The sequence below is a fragment of the Ips typographus genome, linkage group LG3 (assembly GCF_016097725.1).
Source record: "Ips typographus isolate SLU linkage group LG3, UJ_Ityp_2.0, whole genome shotgun sequence".
NCBI classification, from domain to species: Eukaryota; Metazoa; Arthropoda; class Insecta; order Coleoptera; family Curculionidae; genus Ips; species Ips typographus.
Genome location: NC_138424.1, coordinates 16,217,755 through 16,230,203, shown reverse-complemented (window position 1 = coordinate 16,230,203; position 12,449 = coordinate 16,217,755). Strand labels below are relative to the sequence as shown.

The 12,449-nt window shown below is 36.2% G+C and overlaps 1 protein-coding gene across 1 annotated transcript in view; it reads left to right on the top strand.

The window, feature by feature from the left end:
- The window catches only part of LOC145726389 (kelch-like protein 17), a 91,970-nt gene extending 89,167 nt beyond the window's left edge, over positions 1-2,803 (top strand). The window contains exons 11-16 of the mRNA XM_081975434.1: positions 104-183; positions 1,218-1,394; positions 1,455-1,500; positions 1,556-1,659; positions 1,724-1,814; positions 1,885-2,803. Coding sequence (XP_081831560.1) covers positions 104-183; positions 1,218-1,394; positions 1,455-1,500; positions 1,556-1,659; positions 1,724-1,814; positions 1,885-2,098 — 712 coding nt within the window. The 3' untranslated portion in view covers positions 2,099-2,803. The remainder of the gene's footprint in view (positions 1-103; positions 184-1,217; positions 1,395-1,454; positions 1,501-1,555; positions 1,660-1,723; positions 1,815-1,884) is intronic.
- The last annotated feature ends 9,646 nt before the right edge of the window (positions 2,804-12,449 follow it).

Here is a 12,449-nt window from a genome sequence, read left to right as displayed (position 1 = left end):
AGTGCTACTATGTATGTACCTACATATGTTATAGTTTCCGACAAAACAGCTGCTTGTACTGCTTATTGGAACACCCTGTATTTTATTAAAATGCAATATTCAGGCATGATGGGTCGTTGCCTCTAGCTACAGCTGAATGTTACAATCCCTGGACAAACACTTGGACTTCGATAACTTCAATGAGTAAGTTTAGTTTTAATGGGAAATATTCATGTCAGGTATAATTCAAAACATGCAACATTTTCGAAGACGGTTTTAAAATGCCATATTATTATGTATTGAATATAATCTGTATAAAAAAAATAAGTCGAAAAAAGCAAAACCAGGAATTTTTTTTTTAGTTTGACATCTTTATTAGGTCCTCTAGAGGTAGTCTTTTACGAAGGTTGACTTTCTATTTCTGAAGACCGTTCGTTAAACGGTTTCTCCTACTCGGGTGCGATAATGTGCACTTTTCCGCAGTCAAATGAGTGCGGAAAAGTGCACTAGGAGTACTTTTTCACACTAGTGCGGTAAAGGTACTTTTTCCCCCCCTTTAACACGACTTTCCGCACTGGTTAGGTAAATAACTATTCCAGATATAGCTGACGTCTTTTTTTGCAACTCAACTCACTCTTTCTAACTTTGTATCATTTTTAAACCAAACATATTGCATACCGTGTTTATTGATTAGATTCAGTGTGTGATTGTAGGCTCTGGTGGATATAGTTATTATTCTAAGAAGTGTAGAAAGTGCATGAGACTTGCCCGCACGCTCAAGACGAGCGTAGTGGCTGTAATCGAGTCAAGTGCGGGAAAGAGCCGCATTCTGTGTGGAAAAGCACTTATTTCCACTCTCAAACGTGCTGCATATATTTTCTAAAATTTCGTCCAGATTTTGCCATTTTCACTAACTGACAGAACTATCAAAGTTACATCATTCAGGTAAAATAAACACTAAACAACTTACCTGTAAGGGTATACCTTAGTTTCCAATGCCAGAAAAAGTAAATAATTGCTGAATTAGGTAAAACATAAAACATTGTATGCACTACAGGCGTTAGGGAGAGTGTAATGTCCGAAAAATGACCGAAACCTTCAGGACCTTATGTTCTCTCTAACGACCTTGGTACATAAATAGGTATTTAGGCATCTATTTTATTATTCTACCAAAAAATAAACCAAATATCTGGTTAAGTGATCAAAATTAACACCAAATCCATTAAAATTACTTCTAGGAACCAAACGCTCCGGTTTGGGTACTTGTTCCTTTGACGGCTTAATTTACGCTTGCGGAGGGCACGATGGTGTTTGCAGTCTCAGATCAATGGAAAGTTTTGATCCATTGACTGGGATTTGGAACAGATGTCCTGATATGAAGTTTCAAAAGGATGATTGCAAAATTGCAGTTCTCGGTAAACTCGTTTTCCTAACATTTCAATTTTATTAGATATTTTATAACAGAATCCTTACAGATAGTTCTCTCTATGCTATTGGTGGGTATGACCCCGTGGGTGAAAGGTTTGTTTATTTTTCTGAATATTTAGTATTGTTAATTAAAATGTGTTTAATGTAGATATGACCCTCGAGAAGGTAAATGGTATTCAGTGCCTTCAATGTTAACTTCAAGGAATAGGTGTGCAGTAGCGGCTTTAGATGGCAATCTGTACTGTATAGGAGGTAATTTTCAGTATGCATTAAGATTACCTTTACTATAGCATAGCATAATATTTAACGGACTTAGGAATATGTCCATTTGCTGTTCTAAGTAATGGGGAACGATTGAACCTACGGATGATGAGTTGGGAACCTGTTACGCCAATGCACACCGCAAGGTACTTACTACATGCACAACTAAATTGCACACTTATTTTAACTTAACCTAATTATATTTCTTTCTATAAGGTTCGGGCATGAATTAGTATCATTGAATGGTCGGTTATTGGCGGTTGGAGGTTTTAAGAACCATGGTGAGAGCTTAAATTCGGTGGAAGAGTTTGATATTAAAACCAACAAATGGACATTAGCCACATGTATGCTTTCCGAAAAAGGTGGATTAGGAGGAGCAGTCTTGAATTGCGTTAATTTAGAGCATTTCTTGGGACAAACTAGTACCTAGTTAATAAGAACAATGTGATATGTACACGACGTTAATTATTTTATCAGATTATTAGGCTAATTGCTATATTACAAAACCAAAGTTTTAATTTTGCAAAAGAAAAACGAAGCATTGTGTTCCCGTAATATCGTACTTCGGTAGGTTAATAGAGTCCTCTAGTGGAAACAATACAATCTCTGGACTGTAGATTCTAAGCTATTCTCAGTTCTAAATCGAGTACCTATTGCCATATAGTAGCTTTATTTACTACAAACCATCTGTAAAATCATCAATCACATAATTATAATGATATTTATGTTTCACCTATACATTATGAACAAATAATACATTGAAAACGATGTAGATTATAACAACCTGCGGGCATTAAAATAACGCCCGCTTATAACGCTTCAAAACCTTTTTTAATTAGCTTTTGCTGCATTTTCTTTTATATTTAAGGCCCAAACTTGTCACTATGTTCTCTCTAACGTCCTTAGTACATAAATAGCTATAATATCGACTGGTAATTATAATGCACTATCGCGCATCTGTTTCTCAATATTTTACTTATTAGTTCTTTAGAATAGTGTCAGTTAGATTTTACCTTGAAATACTGTTTTATAATTAATAATAATAATAATAATCCATTTATTTCCGCAATTTAACATAAAAAAATGTAACTGTCGAAAACGTCAAAAGATAAAACAATAATTTCAAAAATTAAAATTATGTCTGTCAATCCCCAAAAACTGAAAACCCGCGTTCTAAAAAAATTTCATTGCATGCATTAAAAACCATATTCTATTAATAAAGTGCGGTGCGGTGCAATCCAGGTTCCGGCCGACCCTTATGTCTAGTGTCATGATTGTGACACAGGTGACAATAAAAGTTGGCGTAATATAGATTCAGAAGCACATCAAGACTGAAATGATTTGACATAAATTTTAGTGGCTAACAATTTTTGCGTAATTTATTACAAACAGCCCCATTATGATCGTACCAGAGTAAACAGGAGTCAAAAGTTGATCCCAGTATCTTCGATGTCCTAGAAGAAGTTATAGCACGATCAGAATGCTCAAACATAGTCGCTCTCTCCGACAAAGCTCTGTTATTGGAGAAATAAAGAAAGTGGGGCTTTGCTTATATTGAGATTTGATTGATTCTTATCGGACCACAACAAAATCCTATTATAAACCAATTCGGTTTTTGCAATAGCGCCTTTAGAGCTCGCATAAGGATATTTGTGTTGTCAGCATATGCTGTAACAAAAACATCCGCAGCGACCCCATTAATAAAACTAAATTATTAATTTACTAAATTATCAATTACTGATCCCTGTGGCACACTTTTAGTTAAAATAGAATATTTGCTTTTCTGGTCATTCACTGAAACGTGTTGTTTTCTGTCTTGGAGGTAAGACTGAATCAAATTGAACCGAATTGTACCTCGAAAACCGTATCTATACAATTTGGCAAGCAAAATACGATGATTTATCACATCAAAAGCACGAAAAAAATCCACGAAAAGACCAATAGCGGACGTCCTGCTGTCCAAGGCGTTTGGCTTTGACCACCGCCCTCTGTACAACAAAGCCAAGAAGGTGCATGCCAAAAATTCCAATATGGCCGAAATAGTGGTTGACAGTTTGCATTTGTTTGTATTGTGGAAATTGAGTTTTTCCATGATTAAATTAATTTTTAAGGTTTAAAGTCAAGACTTGGGATTACTTGCCAAAGTAATATTGTTATTGTTCCTTCATTGTTCTATAATTTGTTGTTAGTTTTTTAACTTAAATTCTTTTGCCTCTACAATATGCCGTCCACTTGTTGTTTGCCAAATTGTAAAAGCAATTTGGTGAAAGGCCCAAAAGTGTCAGTCTTTTACTTTCCAAAAGACCCTGCTCGAACCCAACAGTGGTTGAAAGCTTTGAACTGGAATGATTTTACTCCAACACAATACTCAGTCGTAAGTACAATATGCTTTCTCATTCAGTAAACTTATTGCCTCTTACATACATAAGTATGTGAGTTATATTTTGAGGCCGCCTGCATTTTGAGGGCAACAAAGTTTTACTCTGAAGAAACAGGACAGCTTTTAGAAGTTCTATTGGCACATTTACATTTTAAAAGAAAGGTCTAATATGGTAATATGGTAAATAAGGTCTAAAGGGTAATAATATAAAACCCATTTACCAGTTTTGCTTACCTAGCTTCAAGGATTTCCAAATTTTCTTTGATTGAGCAGTTTTCACATTAGTTTGTTGTACTTTCCAGGACAAAAGGTTCTAACCAAACTTGCTTTGGCTGGACTTTATTGGGTATAAAAAGCCATATCTATACATATCTGGATCAGGAATGAAGCGTTTTTTGATTTTTCACTCACAACTTCTAATCAACTACACGAAAAAATTAAAAAAACCATATTTTCTACTGCATCTGCATAGGTTTGTGTACAAAACGAAAACCGCTAACGCCGCCATTAAAAGTGACATTCTAGGCTTTCTTGTACAGAGGGCGGTGCTTTGACTCAAGTTTTGAAAACAGCTGTCAGAAGTGACGTTTATTTATTTCTTGTTTCTATGACAACACTTGAATGTTTTTTTGTATGTTTTTTTTTTTTTTTTTTTTAATTATATTTTAACGTTAATTTATAAATTAGTTCTTTAGTCGTTAGTTACTTAAATGTGTGTGAAAATACTGAAAAAGTAATTTGTTATTCGATCTATATCTGTTACTCATTGCAAGTTCATATTTCAGTTATTTGTAGGAATAACTATAGACATACTTATAACGTAGTAAATGTTTAAAAACAGACATTTTTTAAAAGTTATATTCAATTATGAGTTCCATTTAAAATACGTTATGTTAAGTTATGTCAATTATTGAGAAAACGGAAGGCAGCAGCAAAAAACTAAGCACCCCACTGGAATCACATATAAAAAGTGATTTAAGAATGTGTTTGTTGCACTTCGATATTTTAATAAACAAAAGAGTTTTCAAAAAAGACGAAATTCGAAAAACGCCCTCTAGCTCCGCAAACTGCCAAGATATCGAAATACGATTTTTTCCTTTAATCTTTTTTCAAAAATCGAGCTCTATACATGCATACTAGTTTTTTTCCTATCTAGCCAAGAAATGGGGTTTTTCTGTCAAAAAACACTAAATCCGGGCACTCTGTATAGTGTGTCCAGGATAAGCAGCGCCACTATGGGGATCTGGAAAACGGTTAGAATTACAGATTTGGTTAAATGGGAGAAAAGTTGCGTAATCATGGTCTTATGGCGGATTGCACCAACGAATTTTTAAGCTCATTTAAGATGCCATTTGCATGTGACAGTTCAAATTGCAAATTGTCACAGTCAAAACAAGATTTAACTAAGTCAGCTTAAAAATACGATGGTGCAAATAGTCCTTAATAAAATGACATGTAGAAAACATCGGCTTTTTTTCGGTTTTTGAGATATTTTGCAAAAACTGAATTTTGTAATTTTACGTTTTATGTTTTGTGACGTTAATATTGGACCTAGACCAAAACTTATGACACTTCTCCGCAGCATCTTTTAAAGCTCTTTTAAGTGGCATTATCAGTTTTTCATTCTGACGTTTCCTCTTTGCGGAACCATCCTCAATTTTATTTTATTAAATACGGTCCTAATGTTTTTAAGTTAGATTTTGAAAGCCCTTTTTATTCCGAATTCAATAACGTATGAAACTTATTATTTTTTATTTCAATTTTTCTTAATTTTGGGATCGGATAAAACTTTTTTTTCTCATCTCATTTTTAAGTTCAAATTAATAATAACCATCTAAATAACCTGAAAAATTTATTGGCAAAGGCAATTTTTAATTAAAAATAAAATAAAAGATAATTTTCAAATCCGTAGTAATATAGGACGTTTCTTTATTAAAATAAAAAAACGGAGTAATACGCATTTAAACTATAAAGTGTCATACATCATTGAATTCGAAATAAAAAGGCCTTTCAGAATCTAATATTAGAAAACAATGACCGCATTTAAAGAAAATGAGGTTGATGATAGTACCGCAAAGACGAAACGTTACAAAAAATAACTTATAGTGCCACTTTAACGAGTTTCTGTGGACAAGTGTCATTAGTTTTGGTCCAATATTAACGTCAAACAAAATTAAATGTTAAATCGAAAAACTCCCCTACGAAAGTTTAAATTTTAAAATACATGTAACGCGTGGTGCCCGGAACTGTTGATGAAGCAGGATCGGGTGCCTCCGACGCTTCTGTCAAGCGGACCTCTAAAGTTTGTAGTACCCGAGAGGGAGGACTGGGAATTCTCTCAAAATTCTACCTCCCGTCGCATGGAGACGTCTGGTTTACAGATGGATCCAAAACTGTGACGGGGGCAGGACCAGGTGTGTATGTTGCGACTTCGGGGACGAGGCTTAGCTTCCCTCTAGGCTGCCACTGTACCATCTTCCAAGCCGAGATCTTCGCGATCATCCGATGCGGCGAGTTCATTTTAAACTCACCGCTACGCCGGAAGAATATATTTATTTGTACGGACAGCAAGGCAGCAATGGCTGCCTTAAAAGCTGATTCAACTCACGCGGATGGCCAAGGTACGTCTAACTTGGGTTCCAGGGCACTCCGGTGTTAGGGAAAACGAGGAGGCGGACAGGTTGGCCCTTCGTGGCTCCAAAGAGAGACCCGAACCTATTGTAGGACTTGCGGGCGCAACTGCGGGTCGGATCCGCCATTGTGGACTGTATCTTCTGGCAAAGATCCGATATTGCTTGGGAGGAGGCCGGAGGCATGCGGCAGTCGCGATGTCTTATGGGCTTCTTTCCATGAAACAAGTCGAAGTCCCTGATGGAATTATCCAGAAAGGACCTCAAATGTGTGACAGGACTTCTCACGGGTCACTGTCAGATGAGAAGACACATGCACATTCTGGGTCTGTCACAGGATCCGGAATGTCGCTTGTGTCTGGAAGACGAGGAAACTCCGATACACGTTCTCACACAGTGCCCGGCACTTGCGACGATCAGAAAAGAGCTTTGGGGTAAGAGTGTGATCAACCCCTTAGATATTCAAGTTACCCGGTCAAGGAGGCTCTGCGGCTTTGTTAGGGCCACCGAATTGGAGGGGTACTATCTTGTGATGGGTCATAATGGGCCCGGCTAGCGGCCTAAGTGTCTTCTCCGAAGGGAGCCCATCTAACAATATTACAATTTTTATTTCAAAATGAAATAAGATAAGAGACAACCGGCAACATGTTCCCTACCCAAAGCCAACCGAGGTCAGCCAAAAACATCACCCCAACATCAAAGGAGCCGGCTGTCCCTTCATATTAAATATCTAATCTTTGGTTTGTCCTTACCTAATTTAATCGACTGGTAGTTTTGACAAGTATGGTTGTTGTTCAGTTTGGGCAAAAAAGGTTCCAAAAGTGATGCCTCACACATTCACCCATAGAGAGTATGCCGATATGATATTCGTGTATGGTTTCTGCAATGGTAGCGCAATGCGAGCTGTTGATTAATATCGACGTCGTTTTCCAAATCGAAGAGTTCCTAATCAAAAAGTTTTTCAAAAATTGTTTGCAAGGGTCCAGGAAACTGGAATGTTTCCAAGCGTAAGGATTGATTCTGGACGAGAGGAGGGTTAGATGCTGAAAATGAAGAAAATGTTCTGGATATAGCTGAAGAGAATCCTGGAGTTAGTGCGAGGCGGATTGGTGTTGAACTTCAAATACCATCACATGTGGCCGTTTGGAAGACGCTTAGAAAAAACGGTTTAAAGCCTTTCCACGTTCAACCAGTTTAAAGTCTTCATAAGGTGATTATGACTTAAGTGTTCAATTTTGTGAATGGATCCAACAAAATCGAGACCTCCACAGATACATTTTATTTACGGATGAAGGTAAGTTTACCCGCGATGGTAAACATGAACATCACAATGAACATCGGTGTTTCGATAAAAATTCTCATGCCACGTTTGAACGAAACTTTCAACATCGATTCAGTATTAACGTGTGGTGTGGAATACTCAACGACCAATTGTTTGGTGCTTTTGTATTGGATGGACGTCTTACTGCTTACTGGATATGGAGATTTACGGTTTTTGGAAGACGAACATGTTGAATGATGTTCCGCTAATTGTTCGACACCGAATGTACTTTCAGCATGATGGAGCCCCGCCTCATTTTAGTCGCAGGATGCGTAATTTCTTGGATAATCGTTTTCGTGATCGTTGGATTGGCAGAAGAGGACCTCATGCTTGGCCACCGAGATCACCAGACTTAAACCCACTGGATTATTGCCTTTGGGGGTGGATGAAATCACTAGTATACGAAACAAGAGTATAGACCGTGGAAGGACTCCGAAATCTAATTTTCAATTCCTCAAATATTATTAGAAACAATCCCCCAAGAAATTCAGCGTACCACTCGACAGATTAACAAGCCGGTAATAACAGAAGAAGAACTGTATGTACTACATTGTTACAAATAAAATTAAAAACAAACGATCACGGGATTTGACGACGTTTCCGGTTACATGACTCGGAAGACGTTTTATCCATTGCTACCAGTTTTAAAGTACGTCATTAATTTATCATTTACTGAAGGTTACTTTCCTTCAATCCTTAAAATAAAAGAAGGGTGATGATAGCCTTATGGATAATTACCGACCAGTAGCCCTAACACCTGTTTTTTCAAAGATTCTAGAATACGCGTTCTTAAGTAGATTAGAACATTTTTTTTCTTTTAACAATGTCCTGCTCCCTGAACAATTTGGCTTTAGAAAGGGCTGTTCTACTATGACAGCCGTTCAACACTTTTACGAAAAGCTTATACATTATTTGGAGCAGGGAAAGTGCACAGTGGGCGTTTTTTTTTGCGATCTCAGTAAAGCTTTTGATTGCGTCGACATATAGTATATTTCATTACCAGTACAGAAATGAGGATTTTTCCGTGCGCGCGTGACAAATTCTCGTGTGAGGCGCAGCCGAACACGGGAAGTCATGCAAGAACGGAAAATCCATTTCTGGACGAGTAATGAACGATATTTTTTATTATACTTAGGTACCTGAAATCAACATAAACAAAAAATATCGCAAAAAATTATTAAGAAAATCGGGAATATTTATTTTTATTTTTAAAACAGTAAAAATGTAAGTACATACAACTCAAATTAACAAAAAAAATACAAGTAGGTAATTCTAAGAAAATTAATTTTGGACAGAACCGTTATTATTAATAGTAATATATAATATTTATTTTACAGTACAAGGTACAGTAAAAAGGGCTATCGGCCGCGTGGCCTTTCTGCCCATGATACATGATGAAAAATTCTAGTTAATACACTTAATATTGACAATAAATAATGACTATATACACTAATATTTACTTACATACAGATGTTTTTTACATTTGATTGAAATGCTCCAACAGAGTGGAGTGGGGAGACGTAAAGCGGGATTGTCGAGTTGGTCTTTGAAGGGAAATAGGGTTTATTATGGTCCAGTTCTGGGGGTTGTTATTCCATTTTGTCTGTAGTTGTGTTAGCCGTTCAGTAACTCTTGTCATTTTAGTTCGTTCGTACAAAAATTCATTGGATGGGTTGTGAAGCGGGTTTTGGGGGTGTCTAATTTTTGTTATGAGTCTAAGAGCAATTTGTTCTGTGACCTGTATGTGTTTTTTTGTCTTGTCAGTTGCATTTGCTCTTAGTATATGTCCATAATCAAGTAGAGGTCTGCATATAGATTTATATATTTTGGTTGCGGTCTTTGTACTTATTCCTTTGTCTTTGTATGTAAGTGTTCTGAAGTGTTTTGTTCTTTTTATGATTTCTTTTCTTACGTTTTGTGTATGTTTGGTAAATTTTAGTTTTTGGTCAAGTGTTATTCCTAAATATTTCACGTCTTGTTTAGGAATAGTTTTGTTTCCGTCTGCTGTTATAGTAGGAGAGTTGTCTTTAATTTGGTGGTTTGTTAAAAGTAGCTGGTTTTTTGTGGCGTTTGGTGTCAGTCTCCATTTGTAGAACCACAACATGGTCTTGTCTGTCAGTATTTGCAGCTTCTCTGCAGCTTTTGTTGTAGTTTTGTCATGCACCACTAGTGCAGTGTCATCAGCGTATTGTAGTATGTAAGCATGTTTGTTAATGTAATTTTTGTCATGTAATTCGTGGTTGTAAATGTCATGGCAATATATATTGTAAAGAAATGGCGATAGAGGAGACCCTTGTGGCAAACCTTGTTCAGGAGTGAAAGGAAAGGAAAGGGATAATAGTAATATTTATTGTACAATTCGTATTATTGTTGAAGCTCAATCCCTTTTGCATTTCTTTTTGTTGAACTAAAGACTCTGCTAAAGATGTTGAAGCGGAGTGTTCAGATGTTGTAGTTTCCAAGTTACAAGGGCTAAACAACTTCCGTGATACTTCAATTTTTCTTTGTATGGACTCTTCTATATATCCTTCTGCTACATTGGAAGAAAGCCATCCTCCGTGTCTTTTCAAAGTGAGCAAATCACCGCCGTTTTCCACCAACATTGTTGCCGAAGAGCGCCTTAGCCCATGTCCGGTATATTCTTCGGGATTTTTTAGTTTTAGGTATTTTGCAACAAGTTTTGGAATACCACTGATAGTATGGCACCCAACATGTTGAGCGTAACATCTTTGGTTTCGGTATGCAACAAATAATCTTCTACTCTTCATATGTTTAGGGCGGAGATCTGCGTATTTACGGTAAATTGTACAGGGATCGAATTTGCAATTTTCATTGGCAATGGTAAAACTTCTTGACCTGTGAGTTTTTCCATCTCGTAAGAACACGACAGGGAAACGCCCATTATCTTCCACATCATCTAAACTCAAACGTATTAAATCATCTCTGCGGCATGCACCGAAGATGCCAAACACTAAAATTACTTTTGCTAGTAGATATTCTCCATCTGAAGCTTCACATAAAAATTTGGTTACTTGTTCTGCTGTAAGAATCTTGGATTTCTTTGGTATATATCATACAGCTTGTCGTTTCAAAAAAGCAATCGTTTTTGGATATTGATGGTGAGTATTTTCTTTTATTGCCAAACAACTCTTTAACATAGAGAATCGACTCCATAAAGTGGAGGATTTCATAGTGTTGGCTTTTTCAGAATAATATACTAAAAGAATATCGTCACTCACAATTTTGATTCGTTTCTGAGTCCGCCATTCGGTAAAACTGTTATATTCTTGTTCATATCTCAACCTGGATTTCACTGGTAATAAATCTGCACTCACTTTTGCCGCTCGTTGTAAGATATTTTCGGGAATATCCCGATTTTCTTCACAATCTGAATTCATTTTTGCAAAATGTAATAAATACATAAATACTTAATTTTCACTGACAGAAAATAAAATTTGTCATTAATAAATAAATCGTTGCTATAGACACATTACTCGTTTCTTTTTTTCCTTCGGGTTGCCATAGGATATCTAGTATCATGGATATCTATGTTTATTATTAAGCGCACGGAAAGAGGGATCGGGAAAAAATTTCCGTGCGTTGTTCCGAAAATGTCATCTTTACTGTATTTTATAAACAGTTGAAAATGTAGTATTTTCTGTAAGTATAATAAAAAAGCTTTTGCAATATAAAGATATAATAAAAGCAATAAAAGAAAATACTCACCATCAATATCCAAAAACGATTGCTTTTTTGAAACGACAAGCTGTAGGATATATACCAAAGAAATCCAAGATTCTTACAGCAGAACAAGTAACCAAATTTTTATGTGAAGCTTCAGATGGAGAATATCTACTAGCAAAAGTAATTTTAGTGTTTGGCATCTTCGGTGCATGCATAATACGTTTGAGTTTAGATGATGTGGAAGATAATGGGCGTTTCGTTGTCGTGTTCTTACGAGATGGAAAAACTCACAGATCAAGAAGTTTTACCATTACCAATGAAAATTGCAAATTCGATCCCTGTACAATTTACCGTAAATACGCAGATCTCCGCCCTAAACATATGAAGAGTAGAAGATTATTTGTTGCATACCGAAACCAAAGATGTTACGCTCAACATGTTGGGTGCCATACTATCAGTGGTATTCCAAAACTTGTTGCAAAATACCTAAAACTAAAAAATCCCGAAGAATATTTCCAATGTAGCAGAAGGATATATAGAAGAGTCCATACTAAGAAAAATTGAAGTATCACGGAAGTTGTTTAGCCCTTGTAACTTGGAAACTAAAACATCTGTAACAGTCAATCAAGAGAACCAAAGCACACACGAACACTCCGCTTCAACATCTTTAGCACAGTCTTTAGTTCAACAAAAAGAAATGCAAAAGGGATTGAGCTTCAACAATAATACGAATTGTACAATAAATATTACTATTAATAATAACGGT